Source organism: Dermacentor variabilis, chromosome 2 (genome assembly GCF_050947875.1).
Source record: "Dermacentor variabilis isolate Ectoservices chromosome 2, ASM5094787v1, whole genome shotgun sequence".
Taxonomy (NCBI): Eukaryota; Metazoa; Arthropoda; class Arachnida; order Ixodida; family Ixodidae; genus Dermacentor; species Dermacentor variabilis.
The window spans coordinates 230,245,442-230,265,914 of NC_134569.1; the positions used below are offsets into that span (position 1 = coordinate 230,245,442).

At 45.6% G+C, this 20,473-nt stretch overlaps 1 protein-coding gene across 1 annotated transcript in view; it reads left to right on the plus strand.

Annotated features, from left to right (window-relative positions):
- Positions 1 to 20,473, plus strand: part of LOC142570719 (putative phospholipase B-like 2) — a 243,233-nt gene that overhangs the window by 84,922 nt on the left and 137,838 nt on the right. The window contains exon 4 of the mRNA XM_075679063.1: positions 5,406 to 5,503. Within this exon, the coding sequence (XP_075535178.1) occupies positions 5,406 to 5,503 (98 nt within the window). The remainder of the gene's footprint in view (positions 1 to 5,405; positions 5,504 to 20,473) is intronic.

A 20,473-nucleotide genomic window follows, 5' to 3' on the forward strand; every position in this document is an offset into this window, starting at 1 on the left:
ACTACAGTGATAGTGGCAACACGGAATAATACAATTCTAAGCAGTCGGCACAATACAATTCTAACGGTCGGCACGCAATAAGCACTTCAGTTTGCTAACAAAAGTGTGTTGATTGTTGACAAATCATTTCCGCTGGCAGCTTATCCCAATGGTAAATGGCAAGGAACAATGGCGAATGACGCATAAGCTTAGTACGAGCGATCTTTCGTTGTACTTTAACGCCGTGGTCTAATCGGGGAAAGATGCGATGGATGGACGGGCCAGTTTAATGTGAGATTCTGTGAATGGCGCAATATTGTAACAAAGTCGGTGAAAGTGAAAGCCTGTAACTTCACCACAGAGCCATCGTTACGAAAGGAACTGATGCTTCTCAGATTTTTTCCAAATTAATCTAATCCTTGCAGAGAAATTTTCTGTAATGAATAAGTTTGAGCCCTTGAGTTTACAACTGTTTTTAGGATCCCGTTTTTGTCGTTCAAGTCATGAAGATTTAGAATGATAGGACGAGTGTGACCAGCGCCTCCTCTACCAAGCCTGTGCACGTGTTCATTGTGAGGACAGCTAATCTTCAAGGTCTTCCTAAATACAGACGTAATGTTGGACAACAGTATGGTAGCGTTTTCATTAGGGTTTTCCAAAATACTGTGTATTATCAGATTATTTGTTCGAGAACGATATTTAGGTCATCTTTTCTTAATTAAGAACAGCTTGGTAATTTGAGAAGGAGCTGATTTCTGCACATAATTCACAAATTGAAAGTATAATAATTAGTGATGGTTATAATGCACCAACACGCGATTTTAATGTATCAAAACGGCAGGCGACTGTCTGTTGTAATGACTTGATGTCAGCAATGTCTCGAGCCAACTTATCTTGACCAATCAGTAGTTTATACACATTTCGCATACAGAAAGATGATGAATTTTATGGCATACAGGAGGAGAGCGCGTCAGCAGCCTCATCGAGGGCGGTGTTAAAACCAGTGGCACCCCGGGCTCCAGGTTTATTACCGGACTGATTGCTTTCACTGGTTCAAGCTGACTTGGACGGGGCGCCTGGATTGAGTTCTACATCACCACTCGCAGGATAAGACAACTCCTGCAATATAAAACGTGTAAACACCAGGGCACAAGAGTGCGTGGGCAAGGACGCAGCAGCAAATATCAATCATAAGATCGAATAAAAAAAGCATTCGAGTAGTAACGTACCTGCACGAAGAGGAAGCAACGATTAAACATCGTACTGATGCTGCCGCAACCTGGCCCACTGAAGATTGGATCGATGCCCAGGCTATTAATACTCCTGGTTGCTGACGTCAGAGACCGGCAGTTGTCGGTAATTGGCTGATCAAGAGGCAGGTCGCCGGGATGACTGACATGCAGAAGTTTGAAGAGGGACACGCCGGAACTATCACTTATCGCAGTGATAGAGTAGTCCCAGAGGAAACACTCCGTGAAATTAATGTGCCCGGTGAGAAACGAGGAAACAAGGTGAAGCGAAGCTAATCCAGGCCATGTGACTTCCCAGAAGTTGCGATCAGCAATACAAGTGAGGCACTGCACGAAGAGCAAGCAACGAATAAACATCGTGCTGCTGCTGCTGCAACCTGGTCCAATCAGGTTGCAAAAAGCAAGAAGACCCCACAGCATTACAATATTCTACACTGATAGTAATTTCCATATTGTTACTTGTATGCCACAGAAGCTGCCTTACGTATGGTATTAATAGTTGGACAGAATATAATTTCGTTTTGCACAGTGGGATTTAGGCACCACTTTTTCTTGTAGCTGAATAAGAGAAATAAATTATTTCTGTTTAGAATGTTAGAACAGACTCTGATTTGTTTCTTTAAAGAATTCGTAATGCAACAGCTGCTAAAGTGCCTTACAAGCAGCGCCACTTGTGCGCGGCTCTGTGCCCACAGAAACGTGGGATGGTGCTCCCGGGGGATGGGGCACATAAGCAGCGGGCTTCTCGTCACTGGAGCTGTCATGCTGGAACAAAGAAGCACAGTAGACATACTATGTGAGCGTTGCTCACAATGAATATTTTCACATAGTAATCACGGTGAGGAAAGCAACAAAAGTTAGAATGATGAAACTAGAGTGTTATTGGACGAACTAGTGCCCTTAAAAGCAGGCTACACTTAAATAACGGCGACAGTGGCGAATACAGTCGGCGATCATCGAAAATCTGATGTGCGGGTCAAGCGCTTTGGCCTCTATACATGAGCCATCGAAGGTTCCAGAGTAATCGCTGGTGACCGCCTGTCTTCCAGAAAGTGCTACACAATTGGCGTCGCGCACGCAATCAGATTACACAAGCTTTGGTGACAACAGCTAGCGGAAATAACAATCGATTACATTTGAGAGACTTCCATACATGCGGGCGTGTCACGCACTCAGCACTAACATTTGTTAGACGGTGAAAGGCCGCCACCCGAAAAACATATACAAGTGCACGTGTCAATGTACCCCTCTCAAAAAGCATCGTCCGATGCTACAAACACAACAGGCGCGCGCGATTTTCTTCACCTTTAGGCGGCTTCATCGTTTGCTTGCTTCGAGGCTTCATACAGATTCTGCCGCTTTAAAGGGCTGGTCAGTTACGCTTACGCACAGAATCTTACTTTCACTCAGCGTAATTAGCTCGTGCACATATTAGGTAAGAGCATATTATGGTTTCTGTAAAAGCTGACGCAGTTAGTACTCACTAGACTAACAATCTTAAAGATAGGAACGAACAATTCATGATTTATATTACGAGACATGATCAATAATGTATGACCAACAAGTTTACGCAGAAGTAAGATGTTCGGGTTACGAAAAAGTCGCAGTTTCACCCGAAAGGCGTAGCGTCCATTGCGATAGCAAATTTTTAGACCAGAATACGAAGTAAGTGTAGTACATTTACTGCCCAATAAAGTTGTGAACATTCCCTTGTTAACTAAATTAACAAGCACGGTGCCATGCACAGACAGGCAAACATGAAAACATCGCTCTCGATGACTGGGGAAACTCGTGGTGATAACGGTGGAGCTAGGAAGCGCGGAAGCAGCAGCGAGCGAATTGAGCTTTTATTTGTCTATGGCGTCAACGGGAGTTAAATGTAGACAGTACAGCACATACGAAGCTACCGGCACTCACCGCATGCACTTTGTCCACATCGCAGATCGCTTTCAAAATACGGCGCCCGCGCTGCGGCGCCATAGAGAGCATTTGCCGGAGTAGGCACCCCCCCCCCTTCTCCCTCGCCTTCCCCACCTCCGTGCTTAGCCCTCAAAAGACTGTGCGCTTCCGCCCGGCCTCCTCCCTAATGCGCGCGGCATTGAACCATGATCGCCGGCTGACCCTCGCACGCTTTCACTCGGACGTATGGCGTGCGGCGACGATGTTGTCGTGTTTGGACTTTATACTGAACGTCACGGAGACGGCATAAATCCGCTTGAAGTGTTCATATACGTGCTATCGAAACAAAATAGGCGCTCAAGCAGGTGGAAATGGGTTGAAGGTGATAAGCTTGCTTCTGTACACGTTCAAGATCTTCAAGATGTGAGCAATACGTATTGCGCCACAAGGAGATGCAGTGCGACGTATTACTGTGAATAAATGCGAAATGTAAGGAGACAAGAATTTCCGTTTGAAAGTCAGACCAAGTTTTGATAATAGCAGCAATGCCAAAATTACTGGCATTCCTGCTATGGAATTTAAAGTGTTCATCTAAGATGAGTCGAGGAAATTTTATGGACTCACATATACGAATGGGGCGTCCCATAAGTGTCACCACTGAGAAAGAAACATTTGGTAATAACTCAGGGGAATGAATTACCATGAACTTTGTCTTGCATGGCTTGCAACATAATGCCATGATTAAAGATATTCTGGGATTTTACGTGCCCAAACCATGATTTGATTATGAGGCACGCCATAGCCAGGGACTTCGGATTCATTTTAACCACTTGGGGTTCTTTAACGTGGAGCGAACGCGTGATACAAGGGCGTTTTCTATTCCACCATAATCGAAATGCACCCGGCGCGGCCGGGATGGGATCCCGCGCCCTCGCCTATTAGCAGCGCAACGCCACAGCCACTGTGCCAACACGGCGAATTAACGCGTTGGTACGCACCATCAGTGACCGTTGTTTATATCGACATTTAGTACATATTGAAGCGTAAGGGAATTCCCATGTGTGGTAAAAATAGGAGTATCATCAGCGTAAAAGAGAGAGTGAATATGTTTTAATCTAAACGGTAAATCGTCAACGAGGAACATGAGCAAGACGGGCCCCAATATTCAACCCTGGGGAACGCCTAGGTTAGTGATTTTTTTTGTGTTCAAAGAGAATCATTTGCATAGGAAGCTGCGTCCAAACAATAAAATAAAGAAATTGTGGATTTTTACGTGCCAAAACCATGAGTTCATTATGAGGCGCACTGTAATGAGCGCCTCCGGAATAAGTTGCAACGACTTTAATGTGCTCCTAAATCTAAGCGCACGGGTGTTTTAGCATTTCGTCCCAATCCAAATGCGGCAAGTAGTAAGATAGCTTCGTTGAGGTCGTAAACGTGTACCATGTATGTGATAACAATGAGGTTCATGAATGTACGTGATTTGTGATCGTATCAAATGCCTTAGTCAAATAAATAAACACAGCTTCATGTGGTAGGTCTTCACGTATCGCAAGTGCAGCTCTACAGAGTCCTTGGCGGTAACCACAATGATCATCAAATAAGTTAAAATTACACGTTTGTAGGTTACTTTTTCATTTAGTGTACTAAAGAACGGCAAAATGTAAATTGGTCTCTAGTTAATGCATTCGCGGTCGCCTTTCTTAAAAATAGAAATTATTTTCCTGCTTTCAAGCTTTTACGAAACCGCAGCTGAAAAAGGTTTTGTTGAATAAATTGCGCCAAATCGACGAGAGCTCTTTCGATACAAGTTTTATTTTAGAAGGGGAAATTCCATTGAGCCTTGGGCCAGCAGTCTTTACCGATAAGATAATTTCGTTAACTTACTCTGGTACTCGGTGATACAAGAAAGAAAGAATGGTAACTGTTCGTAAATGTGTGCAGTAGGAGTTCTCAGTGAGTGTTTTTCACTGTACGTACTTGGGCGCTGAAGTGACAAATAAAAGTCGTCTTGTTTCACCGTAGCGCGGGGAAATAATTGAACTTGTATCAGCAACGCAATTGCATAAATCTGCTTCACTCGCGACTTGTGAAATTAACACTTTGTAAACCCCTCTTCCACTGTGAAAAATACCCTCTTCTCACTTTCCGCACTTGTCGGGTTATGTAATCGTTCAATTATATAACTTGCATAACGATCTTTATCTCGCACTGTACCAAACCAGTGTTTTGAAAGCTATGACGCTTTTGCTTAAGTGAACACTCCTTCCTCTGCAGGTCGATTTACAGATGGCGCAGCTTGCCGGACTCAACGACGTTTTCGAAAACCAAGCGCTGAACTACAAGAACCGCTTAACAAGAACATCGAGAGTTTTGTACGTATGCACTAATTTTGTGGCGAAGTTAGTCCGGTGTCCGTAGTAACCCAAGTCAATCGTATGTAAAATGGGCATAGATGTAAGACAACACTGCACCTGCCACGGTAGCCCAGTGTCTAAGAGGTTGCGCTGCGGCGATCGTCGTCACGGATTTGATTCTGGCCGCAGCGGCCGCATTGCGATGGGCGCGGAATCAAAAAAGAAAGAAAGAAAACGCTCATTTGGTTGCCTTTAAATGCACGTTAGGGACCTCCGGGTCGACAAGATATCCTAGAGTCCGACACTACGGCATGCCCTATCACCTGGCATTGACACGAAAAGCCCAAAGTTTTAAGGTAAATTTGCCAACCGAAGGTCAGCCTTATGCATCTCCCAAAGTGGAGCCTGTCCAACGACCAAAAATAAATTATCATGAAATATTAATACGCACGCCGTTCCCAACCTCTTACTACATACAAATAAAGTACCGGCGACACGCCGAGGACGGCGCTTAAAGACAGGCTTTCGTGCGCGCAGCCGTGGTATCCTAGGAAAAAAAGCTCGATTGCGCTGCTGAGCTCGAGGTCAGGGGTTCTGTCCCGGCTCCTGAGGTCGAGTTTCAGTAGAACGCAAAAAAGAAATACTGCGGAGGGCGCTGTAACCGGTTAAACATAGATGAGATGAGTAGTAATCGAATGTGTAGAAAAAATTGCGGGATATTTATAAAACGTGTTGCGTTGGGCGAATCGGTTGTTCCGCACTAACCGGAAGACGAAGTACTAGCGGATTGACGAACACAAGAGCTTCTGTTCGTCCGATCCCTCTCCCTCGGCTTTCAGTTCGTGCGCAACAACTAATATGAAGTATTTGTGCGTACGTGTGGTTACGCTATCCTTATCGCAAGAAATGCAGGCTCGAATCGAAGTCGTGGAAATGTGTGCTCTCAACGATAAACGTACACGATCGTGTCTTCGTATTCCAAGCAGTACTAGAGAGTGCGATCTACGACATGTTACGCAGACTCATAAATGAAGCAAGTGGTTGGGTGTCAGCTGCAGCTGAGTTACGATTATGGGTACTATCTGGGCTTGCGGCCAAGGCGTGTTGCGCGTTTGCGGACGCTTAAGCGGCGGTAGAGATTAGGACCGGTAGTGGGCACGTAGCAACAGTGCGGACAAGGAGCTAGCACCAGCTACAGCGCGCTGTACGACGCTTTCAATCAAGAAGCAAAACCAGACGGAAAGGGTGCTACGGCTGAAAAATCTTAAAAGAGTCGAAAAAAAGTTTTTCTGCGCGCCCAGCCACTCGTTGGACGAGGTTGCCGTTAAGCTCATTAATGCACTAGGGCCACAAAATGAAGAAGCCGTGTTGAAAGCACTAGAAAAAAAACTTACAAGATGGGCGAATAAGAGACATTTGACGCCAACGTAGAATGACTTAAATGTATTGAGGGAAGGAAGAAAAAGATATGGTTGATTTTTATAGACCGTTGTTCATTGCTTTCTGTAATATAGAGGTTATTAATGCAGGCAAATAAAACTGCAAGCATGGGTACAATGGCTTATTGGGAGAACGCCAGAACGGATTCAAGAGATGTATTTCATTACTCAGTGTATTGAAATATTGAGAGAAGAAAGGGGACCACTACATGTGGCTTTCTTGGACATTACCGGCGCATATAACAATGGTAACCGCAACTATTTGTGGGATTGTAGCGTGTACCGACGCTTCTACGAGCTGATACTAAAGGTCGTCGCCCTCGTCGGCATGGCAAAAGATCACGAAAATAAAGTTGGGCAGCGCCTGCTCGCGGCGCAAGCACGGCACGCGCTAGTCCGTTCTAAGAGCCTGCTGCGCTGGTCCTCTGGTTCTGGCGCTCCGCTGCAAAATCTCGGTTCGCGGCATTGCTGACTCCGGACTACGATATGACCGACCCCAACAACCTACCGCCCTCAGGCAACCTTCCGCCTGATGCTACCTCACGCCCACAGGACGTAGCAGCCGTACAGCTTCGCCTGCCCATGTTCTGGCGCAAGGACCCATAGGTTTGGTTCGCTCAGGTCCAAGCCTCCTTCGATCTGCACCACATTTCCCCGGAGACTTCTCAGTATCGCTACTTACTTGCCAGCCTATCTATTGAGGTTGCTCACGATGTGGCGGACGTCATCGTTGCCCCATTGGGAGATATTCCGTACCTGCAACAGAAGCAGAGTATTTTAGACCGCACCATGGCGTCTGAGAGCGCGCGCCTCCAGCAGCTTCTCGCCTCCGTGGAGCTGGGGTTCGCCGCCCTTCCCAGTTCTGCAGCATGCCACGGCTCCTAGGCTCAAGCGATATCGACATGAACGGTGCACTGTTGAAGGAGCTCTATCTGCAGCGCTTGTCGCAGTCCACCCGCCTTGTATTAGCCTTGTCTATTCTGGTGGGCGAAGGCATAAGCAACGACTGTATACAGCTTGTGAGAGAGATTTACCAAGAAAACGCGGGTTGCGTTGAATGGAAAGCGATAAGGAATGGGCAGCTAACATCTGTAGGAGACTAAGGCAATGGTGCCTTTATTGCGGTTGTTCTTTATAAAGCACGTGGTAAAGCTGTACAGGGTGCTAGAAGGAATCGTTATAGGGCTTAATCTCATACAAAACAGGTGAGCACCATAACAGAGCAGCAGCTCCGAGGTTTGTTTTATGCGAGCGACATTATGTAGCTTGGTAACAAAGTGATATGTAACATGCAATATCTGTGGACACGAAGGCGAACTTTGAAGATTGAGATGTAGTGTTACAAATGTCCAATCTTACGCTATCCAATAAAAACTGGGAACGCAGGGTGCCAATACATGGCCAAGAAATACAGCGTGTATAACAGTACAAATACCCCGCTGTATGAATAAGCGAAGGCAATATGGTATTGGAAGCACAGTAATAAACAATAAGGACAAAAAGGAAGAGAAATGCTGCCATATTGAAACACTAAGCGCAATGTACGATGCACCTCGTACAATAAGTACGAGGTGCTCCAGGGTATGTGGAAAGGTGTAATGGTTCCATGACTTACATTTGGAAGTGTGCTTGTTTACTTGAAGGTACAATCGACACTAGATGGCAACCAAAAGTCAGTGAACGCCTCGCACTGCGCGCTCACAGGACGACTACAAATGAAGCCATACAGAGCGATGTGGGCTAACAAATTTTGAATTCATAGAAGTTCCGCGTAAAATTGATTAAGAAGAACGACTGTGAAATGTGAAAGAAACTGAATTGGTTGCTAGAGTGTTCAAGATATTGTACAAGATTGTTCGCTCACAATGGAGAACAACAACTAGGATTGTAATTAGCAAGTATAGGGCCGGTATAGGAAGCAACATGACAACAAAGAACGTTAAAGGGAAAATCAGGGAGCTTGAGACAATCTTCTGGGTGGCGACAGCTGAAGAGAAACATACTATGACTAATTTTTTTTGAGCGTGAGCTTCAACTGCATATAGATGAAGCGAGATAGATGAAGGCCGGACGAACGCAGACTAACAACTTGTTTATTGAAATCACGCAATGTTGCCTCTTCGATCTATGCGCATGCCCAAGCCAGATCATAACCGCGTTACCATGGAACACGCCCCCGGCAAGGCGCTATCTACCGCAAAAAAAAAACAAGCTCATTCTTGAAAAGATACACTGACGGTTCCCTGACGCCCCTATATGGGTCATGTCTTGCTATCGAGGAAGCTTCCAAGATTTCACGTGTCCTTTGGTCCTTTTCTGGCCCTATCACCTTGGTTTTGTCAAACATCGGCTTGCACTTCTTCCCACATGACCTACAATGAACTGGCAATGTGCTTTCCGCTGCCATATTTTAATGACTTAGAGTGCTCCATTAAACGATTGTTAGTACATATTCCGGATTGCCCCACATAAAACATTCCACAAGTCAGCGGGAACTCGTACAGCTCCTCTGTTCTGTTTGGTACATGCATGGTCCGCATTGCAGGTTTTCCGCAGGCCCTACTCCAGGCCATAGCTGAGTCGCTGTTGAAGGCCACATGCCACCATACCACCGCCACTGCGGTTCAGTTAGGACAAAAGAGGGAGAGGCGAAAGTTTGAGGTAATGCCATATGTCCATAAGGTTTCTAATGGGATAAAGAGGGTGGCCGGAAAAGTCAGTGTCCATGTGATTTTTTCAGCGCCCTGCACGTTGTCCCGTTTAGGTGCCCTTTCTAACGTAGAAAAACGCAAGAGTGATGGTTCTGGCATAAAACATAAACCCACGTATGTGCCCGGAGATATCCGGCAGTAATTTGAGGCTCCACTGGCCTGCTTGAAGACATGGGGTTCCCAGACAATAGAGGGAATGTAAACGTGCCTGCAATAGAAATTAGTTAAACGTGGTTGTATGTTTGGTGGAAAAAACGTAGGGAGGCAAGAAACACCGCAGGAGCACAAATACGCAGTTCCGAATAGCGGGTAAGAATATTTGATGTTGGGCATTTCAATAAAAAGGAAAGTAAGATAGGCAAGACATGCGGAAAATCACAACAATAAAATCTTGGTTGCGCCGGCCACCAAGCCATGGCTCATGCGACGCCAAATGTCGCAGAAATAGCGCCGAACCGTGCCCGATTCTTTTCCGAAAATTGTGTTCAATAATTTTTAGGCTCCTGCTGTTTGCACAAAAAACGTGAATAAATTGCTTTCCTCGGCATTGCAAACTATCATAAAACCTTCGTGAATATCTCAGGAGTACAGTGATACCCGACTTCCAAAGATTGACATTACATTTCGTTAAGTATTACTCGCTTTTTATCACCACGTGCTGGCGCTCATGCGAGTGTGCTTCCATTTCTACAAAGGAACCGAACTAAATCCAGTAACATCCTTATAAATACTCAAGCTTCCAGCCTAGAAGTACATCCACAGCTTCCTTGTATAATATACTACCTTAGGCAAACAATAGTTCAAACGAACACCTCATTATTTTGCACATTTTTTCAGTACAGCTTATGTATAAGGTCGGCCACTGGACCGGGAGTTGAAGACGGGCCGTCGGGTTCGGACCCCAGCCACCAGGACTTCACCCGACCGGGGCCTCCTGCCAACCCGTTCCTGCGCGTCGCTTCCTGGAACTCTCCCGGCGTCTCCCCCTTCTGCCAGCGCGCCTCGCTTTTATGCGAAGCATATTAACGTAGGTTTCGGGCCTTCGCGCGACGCCCGGCGGTGGCCACCATTGACCTTGAAGTGGGGTCACGTGAGATGACGTCACGTGATGACGTCACACAGGCTGCAGATGGGGCCTAATATCGCGCCGTCGGTCGCCTCCCGGCGGTGGCCACCACTGACCTTCAAGTGACCTTCAAGTAGGTCACGTGACATGACGTCACGTGATGACGTCACAACGGCTGCAGATGGGGCCTCATATCGCGCCGTCGGTCGCCTCCAGGCGGTGGCCACCATTGACCCTGAAGTGAGATCACATGATGTGACGTCACGTGATGACGTCACACCGGCTGCAGATGGGGCCTCATATCGCGCCGTCGGACGTCGCCCGGCGGAGGCCTCCACGCTTCGGTTCGCGCCGTCGCGCGCGACGCGGCGGCGGCGGCGGCGCCGCCATCGCTGCATCACGTGATATGTGACGTCACGCCAGGGATGAAGCGGCGCGCGCCCGCCGTCACGTCAGTCTCTGCCCGTAACCGCGCCCGCAACCGCGCCAGCGTATTTGCGCCGGCCGTGCATGCGGTCAAGGTGCCTCCAAACGCTAAGAATACGCTAAGGTTAAGCCCAGTGGATGCGAAGCATCCACTGGGCTTAACCTTAATAAGCCTCGAATTTTTCTTCTGCTCTGGCCGATTAGTCATTTTCCGATTGGCTGTTGGACGCTCCGTGGTTTCTCCTAATTTGTTGGCATTTTTTTCTTGTTTTCTTCCCTTGCGTCGCGCGTTCATGTCCCGGACGCTCTTCGGCGTTGTCGTTTTCTCTCCAGCACGGAATTCGCCTCGGCGCGCGCACTCCTTGTCTGCTCCTGTCCGTCCCGGCGACCGCACCATGTCGCGCACCACACACATCACAGACACTCAACAAGAGCATATCTGTAAGTGTTGGGTTCAGGCGTTCTGTCAGACCGTTCGTTTGAGCTTGTGTTTCGTGGCTCAACAGCAACGTAGATCTTCGATAACGCGAGATAAAATGTAGCGGCCCCTGTCTGTCAGAAGCTGGTGAGGAGCTCTGTGATGCAAGATCACGTCTTGGAGCAAGAAGTCTGCGATGTCGGTAGCACAACTGGTCTGGATGGCTCGCATGACGGCATAGCGGGTTGAATAATCTGTTGCAATGTCGATGTACTTATTTCCAGCTCTGTAGGTAGGAAAAGGGCCGAACAGGTCGAGGCCAACACGGTAAAACGGTTCGGTGGATATATCAATTGGCTGGAAGGTTCCAGCCGGAACCAAAGCAGGCTTTTGCGACGTTGGCATGGTTCGTAAGCAGCGACATAACGTCGCACGGTACGGTAGAGTCCAGGTCAGAAAAATCATCGCCGGATACGGTCGTAGGTCCTGGAAACACCCAGGTGGCAAGCGGTGGGGCGGCAAGCGGTGGGAACGATGACGACTATCGGCAGTTCATGTCCTTCTGTGCGCATATTTCGGCGGTATACACGAGCAACCAGCTAAGCGAGGTGTCTGACTGCTCAGAACGGAGGCGGCTGATGAGGTCGCGGAAGGACGTATCACGTGCTTGCTCCTCGCCGATGTTGTGGAAGGCGGAGAGCGTGAATATTCCAGCAGTTGCATCACTAGAGTCAGGAGCGTCGACGGGGTGCCGAGACAAACAATCGGCATCCGTTTGTCGCCTACTGAACTTATATACCACTGTGTAGGTGAATTCTTGAAGACCCAGTGCCCAGCAACCTAGACTACTCGTTGGATCCGTAAGTTTCGAGAGCCAACAGAGGGCGTGATGGCCCGTGGTAACAGTGAAAGGCCGACCGTATAAGTACAGCCGGAATTCGCTCACTGCGCAAAATAGTGCGAGGTACTCGCTGTATGTAATATAGTAGTTGCGTTCAGCGTGTGAAAGCAGGCGACGTGCGTACTCAATAACATTGTCACGCCCACGTTGACACTGAGCTAAAAGCGCACCAATTCCATGGCCGCTAGCATCTGTACGGACCTCTGTTGGGCAGATCGGTCGAAGCGAGCTAGAATTGGCGGAGTAGTGAGCAGGGTGATAAGGCGTTGGAAGGCACCAGCTTCGTCAGGACCACATGAAAAGGGGGTGCCTTTTTTCAGAAGTTCAGTCAGAAGCCGAACAATGTACGTGAAATTTCTGACAAATAAACGCAAAAGAAGAGCATAAGCCTACAAAGTTGCGGACGTCTTTAGCACAGGTCGGCACAGGAAAATGGTGAACTGCACGAACTTTTGCGGGATCGGGGCGGACGCCAGATGAGTCGACGAGATGGCTGAGGATAGAAATTTGGCAGCAACCAAAGTGGCACTTCGAAGAATTTAATTGTTGCCCAGCAGTACAAAGCACTTAAAGCTGTGCAAAAGCGTGTCCACGATGCTCTCGAAGGTGGCTGGAGCGTTGCAAACGCCCAATGGCATGACTCAGGAATGGTTGTGATTGTGGCGGTAGTAGAACGTAGAGCGTGGAAACGAGAGCTAACGATAACGGCAATAGCGAGAAATGTGCTTCACTCCGCTACAATGGAAGAATATGGGTCTGGCGTTCGCCATTGGGCCGGATCTCGATAGCATCAAAACGTCGGTGGAGATTGACAAAGAGGGACAGGACTAACCGGAGGGTGTGTTATGGAGCACACGGGTGGAATTCCTGCGTTGGCCAGTTCTTCGCGGAAAACTGCGTGGATGACGGAAATTGCCGATTGCGTATCCTCAGGAGCTCGAGCGAAAGAAGATGGCGACGCAGCCTCGGTTTCGCGCCGCACAATTTGGACAACGCTATATGGAGTGGATGGTTAAACCGAATCAGTGGCTTTGCACGACGACGTAGCGCCGGTGTTGGGAAACCGCACGAACTCTCCGGCAATACGGCGGCTCTTTGCGTCCGAACGTCTGCTTTCACAGATAATTTCCTCTTTAAAAAGGAGCAAATTAAACGCATCATCGGCGACTGCTTTCAGAATGTGCCTTACTTTGTCAGCCTCGGGCATATTGGCATCGACGCGGCGGCAAAGAGCTGGGACATCAAGGCTGTACGCAACGTTCGACTCGGTAGCAGTCTGAGCCCGACATGATAGGTCTTTCGCAGCGGCGCACTTGTGACCAGCGTGCTTGCCGAAGAGGCCCCGAAGTGTTTTGCTTGCATACGTCCCAGTCAGCTCTTCTTCATGTTTATCACACTAGGTGCGTGCTGGTCCCTGGAGGTAGAAGAGGAGATTTGCGAGCATCACTGTCGGGTCCCATCGGTTGTCTGCAGCGACGCCTTCGTATATGCGAAGCCATTCTTCGATGTTGACTTTGTCGGTGACGTTACCAGAGAAGGTGCCGGAATAGTGCGGATGGGTCAAGACGTCTGATGGCTGCGGTGTTGCAGATGCTCATGCCCTAGGTGCGCCCGGGGCTGACGACGCGCTTAACCCAGCGACCTGGTCGTTAGTCAGCATGACAGCATGGCCGAGGACAAGCCCGCTGCGGAGTTCCGTCCTGTGCAATACCCAGCACCTCCACCAAAAATGAAATGGACAGACATATAAGGTTAAATGGGACCGTTTTTACTTTGCAGAAGATGTGGCTGGTACAACAAGTATGGCCGAACGTTAGGTTAGCCGCACTACGTCGTCTCTTTCGTCTTGTTGCTGATCTTCGTCTTTGTCCCTCTCGTGGCATCGTGACAATATCAAGAATACTACATAAATGGAAAATACACCCTACAAATAGTCAAGTATCCTTTTAGAACATAAATTGATAAGACTATTGAATATAAGTTATTTGCCGAATGTTCTTGCGATTTAAGTAACCCAGGAGCAGCATTCGTAGTTTTTTAATATTTCTCTCATGAATTTGCAACAGGACAGCACTCATTACCAAAATATAATAATAACGTTGATGCCGAAGTTGTAGCTATAAGAAACGCATTAGCATACGTGGATGAACAGAATGCATAATGTTCTCATGTAAGTACAGACAGTCTTAACATTAAAAGGCAATAATTATCATTTTAATTTTCATTCGTATATATCTATCTATATATATATATATATATCTATATATCTATCTATATATATATATATATATCTATATATCTATATCTATCTATATATCTATATATCTATCTATATATCTATATATCTATATCTATATATACATATATATATAAATAAATGAAGAATTGCATAGGTGAACAAGAATCCTCACATAGCGTTAATATGCATAAAAGTACACAGTGGAAACATGGCTTATGATTATGCAGACGACCTAGCCGAGAAAGCGATACTGTAGGGCGAGAAAGTGGAATTGCCCATAGCTAAATAATTATTAGGAGTCACGTAATTACAGAAATATATAATAACCGGAATACTCAGTGGAGACAAGAATCATAGGCATTGTAGTTAATCATAGAATGGATTGGAACCATTTCACACATTCCAAATTTATTCTTGCGCAAACATAATATATCACAATTTTTGACAGGCCATGGCCGGTTTGCACACTACCTGCAGAGGTTCAAAATTATGTGAAACAGTGTTTGTATTGTTGTAAAGATCCAAATGCTGTTTATTATTATTTAGCAAATTGTATAAGAACTAAAAAGTGTCGAAACCAACTAATAATGAAATTTGGACGTATGTAGAGCACAAAAGAACTGAACCCATATGTGACAAAGATGCACTTTGTATTTTGGAGGAGATGGTAGAATATGTAAGTAAAAATATTTAGTAAAGAAAGGTCAATATTGAATACAATAATTATTTATTTATACGATACTGGAGGCCCGAACTAGGGCCCTAGCAGGAGGGGCAGAATACATAAATATTTACATATGTACGTATATATATATATACATACATACGCACACATGAAAATGAAATACAAACGCAATGCAACATATGTAAATATCAGAAGAAAACTAAAATGAAATCGACGACTAATAAGATTAAGAGAATGTACACTGAAGGAAGACAACCCGACAAACTATAGAACAGTATCACGCACATCTATGAGCACTTGCAACCACCATCGAGAGAGGAAAAAAAACAAATACCAGAAGTAGAACGAGCGACCATTGGAAAATAATGAAAATTATAGAACAAGAAATATCAGGAAAGTATCAAACAAAATTCACGTGTAAAAAAAAGAAAAAGGAAGCAGTAACAAGGCTTGCCGACATGACAATACCCCTAGTATTAAAGATACATGCGTTCAATAGAATCGTGTTTATCAATTGTGATAATGGCAGGCTGTTCCAATCTGTTACAGTGCGCGAGAAGACGGAAAACTTAAAGAGGTTAGTTCGGGTGTTATAAGGTGTTAAAGAATCAGAGTGACGATGCCATGTTCGGCACGCTGTAAGTGGTTTAACATAAGCCTGTGGGTCGCGAGACAAACCGTTGTTTTTAAGCAAGAAAAACTTCAGTCGTATTTTCCTGCATAGTTGTAGCGTTTGAATATCATGTTGATTCATTAGGCTAGTAGGAGAGTCACTCAGTCTATATTTAGAAAAAATAGACCTGACAGCTTTACGTTGGCCAAATCTAAAGGCTTAATGTTCTTATAGGAATCCCACACCATGCATGCATATTCTAGTTTCGGTCGGATGAGTGAAGTGTAAGCCAGTAATCTAGTACCAGAGGCTGCGTGCTTCAGTTTGTGCCTGAGGAGACAAAGCTTCCTGAAAGACGAGTTACATACGTTAGAAATGCGGCAATTCCAGCTGAGATCACAGGTTATTGCGATTCCAAGATATTTATACTGGCTGACTTTAGTCAGCGGTTCAGAGTGGAGGTTATAGACAAACATTTTATTTTTTTGTTATGGACATGTAAACAGTCTTTTCTTTGCTCAATACCATGCCCCACCGACTGCACCAGGAAAGAATGTTTTGAAGTTCAGAGTTAAGCATTAATTGATCTTCGTGGCAAGTAACCTCGTTAAACAACACACAATCGTCAACAAATAGTCTAACTTGAACAGGATGAAAAATTTGGTTAGTGATGTCGTTTATGTATATTAGAAATAGTAACGGTCCTAGCACGCTACCTTCAGGAACTCCAGAGGTTACTGAAAGTTCGTTAGAAGAGTAATTATCAATTGAAACAAACTGCTTGCGATTAGAAAGGCAAGCCGCCGCCCAGTTAATAATATAGGCTGGAAGGTCTATCGACTGCAGTTTTTCTATACATTTATTGTGAGGAACAAGGTCAAACGCTTTCTTAAAGGCTAAGAATATTACGTCAATTTGGCTTGACTTGTCAAGAGCACTGGCACAGTTGTGAAAATTTGTGGTTAATTGTGTTTCAGTAGAGAAACACTTCTGATGGAAACCGGAAACCATGCTGATGAGGGGACCATACGTTGTTGTCGCTTAGAAATTTGGTTATTTCATTAGCTATAATATGTTCGATTAACTTGCAACATGATCAAGTTAATGATATCGGACGATAACTGGTTACTAGGTTTTTGTCACCTTTTTCCGGTATGGGAACGACACGTGCAGTTAGCCAGTCTGTAGGAAGATTAGCCGAAGATAACGAGGAACGGAAGATAACAAGAAAAGGGGCTAACACTTCAGCATATCTGCGCAGAAAAGCGTTGGGTATGTTGTCTGGTCCTGGAGTTGATTTAGCTTTGAGGTTCAGCAGCATCGAGAAAACACACCAGTTTGCGAAACAATACAAGAGGTCGAGTTATATGACATGCGGTTAAAGTTTATAACACCATCGAAATTTGAAAAAGAAACACTCTGAAAATAATTATTGAAGTGCTCCGCGATACGTTGTTTTTCGACAATGACATGGCCCTCGTGAACAATTAGGTCAATTGGTTTTGTTTTTGTGCTTAGAAAAGGCCAAAATTGTTGGGGTGCCGTTTGAATAAAATTTGGCAATGTGTGGTGAAAATATCAGCGCTTAGCTTGCCTACTTCTTGGTTGAGATTATTTTGGATTTCATGAATTGAAACACGTGAGGCACATCGTCGTCTGAAGCGCTTAACTTTTCTTTTAAGGTGCAATATGTTTCTCGTTACCCAGGGAGTAGTCTTGGAAGTTTTTTTAGTTTTATTAGGAATAAAGTTGCTAAGGCAGTGAGTGATAATTTCTTTAAGTTTATCCCAAAGCACAGTAGCATTGTTACTGTGAAAGGTATCAAGGCATTGTTCAATATAATCCAAGACACTTTCGTCTCTGGCACCAGCAAAATTCTTAGCAGTGGTTGTCTTAATTTTTTTGGTGTTGAGCACTTCCAAAGAACAAGAAAAAATATACCAGACTATGATCAGAAATTGCAGGCTCAACCGAAACAAAAATGTTTTCTAATGAACGACTTAAAAAAAACGAGGTCAAGTATGGTTGCTGACGTACCATAGGTGCCTGTTGACTGTCTCACAACCTGTTGTAGATTGCGAGACAGAATGATGTCATGCAAGTAACCTAAGTGAGAATTTATCCCGGCGCAGAGAAACCCGTTCTCCCAATCAACATCTGGTAGGTTAAAGTCGTCTATAAGTAGCGTTTTATCGCTTGTGATTGAGACCATGTGTTCAAAAAGATCACGAAAGAATTCTGCGGGCGAGTTAGGTGCTCGATAAACTGCAAATAGCAAGAATGATTTGTCCCAGCAAGTAATCTGTATTGTAACAGATTCCAAGTTACCAGCCTGACATAACAGAGTAGCGGATATAGTTTCTTTTAGCGAAACCGCCACCCCGCCCCCTCTAGTACACCTGTCACGGCGATATGGCCGATAAGATGGAGGAAACAACAAGTATCTCCAATATTGTCATGCAACCATGTTTCTGTATCACAACCACATCGGGATTGTAACCCATGACAGTTGCCTCAAGGCTTTCCGATTTATTAACGACACTGCGGGCGTTGATGTTTAAAATTCTCAGTTCTTTAGCACCATGGGAAGTGTAAGCGGAGGCGAGTCAGTCATTTTTCGAAGTACGTACATGGCCATCAATTTTGATCCACTAGTTTTTACTGTCATCCCATGCGAAAAGCTCATTGTTAACACGCATTTTATCATTAATCAAGCGAACTTTTTTGCCTTGTTTCCTTTCAATTTTAGCACTATCCCACAAGAGTTTATGTTTGCTTAGTGTGCTGCTCGAGTAACCGTTTTGAATCAATATTCGACTATCCTTTAATTTGTACGCACTCTTTAAGACAAGCTGTGTTTCGGTAAAATCCTGGAAGTAAATAATGACTGTTCTCTTGTTACCTTTGCTACTAAGACGATGAATTCGGCCGACGGACTTGCAAGGAACAACAAGCTTTGCAGAAAGCACCTCGTCAGGAACTTTATTTTGAAGAATAGGCTCAGTTTCGCCGGCATCCTCCGGAATGCCAAAGACTACCAGATTGGATCTCCTGCTCCTATCCTCCAGATCAGTCAACTTTGCCTGCAGTGATCTCACTGCACGCTCAAGGTCATCTCTACGCGAGGCTCGTTTTTCTACTTCAATGAATCTGGCTCCCCAATCAGCTACAACGTTTTCCATCTTATTCTGTTGCTCCCTGAGCGCAGTCACGTCCGCTGCCAACTTGTTCTGACCAAGCAGCAACTCTTTCAGCATGGATTCGATAAAGGCCCCACTACCGTCAGTGGGGCCGGAATTTAACTCAATGTCGCCGCACATCAGAAGCAAGCACACGCAGTACACATCATGGACAATAGAAGCACACCGTATGGGGCACGGCAAGACCAAAAGACCGCGACAATCCCTTCTCATCCTACTATAGCAGTTACTAACCTGCACGAGGTAGCAGAACGGTGTAAGCCACATGCTTGTCGATGGTCCGCCGCGCCCACTGAAAGTGTACGTCTGGAGCTGCTTCTTTATACACCGATGCGCCGACGTCACGTGAAGAATAGGTGGCGCCTCAAGTGACGCGTCCCAAAACAGCGAAGAATTGGCATCATGAAAGCAGTGACGTGGCATGGGTGTTCTAGTTGTGGTCCAAGTGCACGGGGCGAAGTTTGGTGGATAGGGATGGTCGAATGCATTTCTTCAAGACTGGACAGGCTGCGGCAGTAGTAGTATCGTTGATCCGGCCAGGCCATGATGAAGCACCTGCACGAGGTACCAGAACGGTTTAAGCCACATGCTTGTCGATGGTCCGCCGTTCCCACTGAAAGTGTACGTCTGGAGCTGCTCCTATACACACCGATGCGTCGACGTCACGTGAAGAATAGGTGGCGCCTCAAGTGACGCGTCCCAAAACAGTGAAGGATTGGCATCATGAAAGCAGTGACGTGGCATCGGTGTTCTAGTTGTGGTCCAAGTGCACGTGGTGAAGTTTGGTAGATAGGGATGGTCGATTGCATTTCTTGAAACTGGACAGATTGTGGCAGCTTTAGTACCGTTAATCCGGCCACGTCATGAGCAAACACCTGCACGAGGTAGAAGAACGGTTTAAGCCACATGCTTGTCGATGGTCCGCCGTGCCCACGAGCCAAAATGCAAATTTAAACAGAAAAGACAATTTAAATCCTGTTGGATTCTGTATCGCATAACTAAAAGGGAAAATATGGGCTTATATCAATGAAGAACAATGAATTGAGAAAATCAAACAGCTGATAATCATTTCGGTTAATTACATCTATTGCACTTTCCGATAATAGCCGAAAATATGCAGCACGCATCGTTAAAGTTGATATGTCATTCTTGTTGTGAAAAACTCACGACTACTATATGTATAATCCCTCCCATCAATCCTATCTGTACAAAACACTGGATAAATATCTACATAACGGTGTGACGGCCAAACTACCACTGAAGTCAACAGGAGCATTATCTGCTAATTTT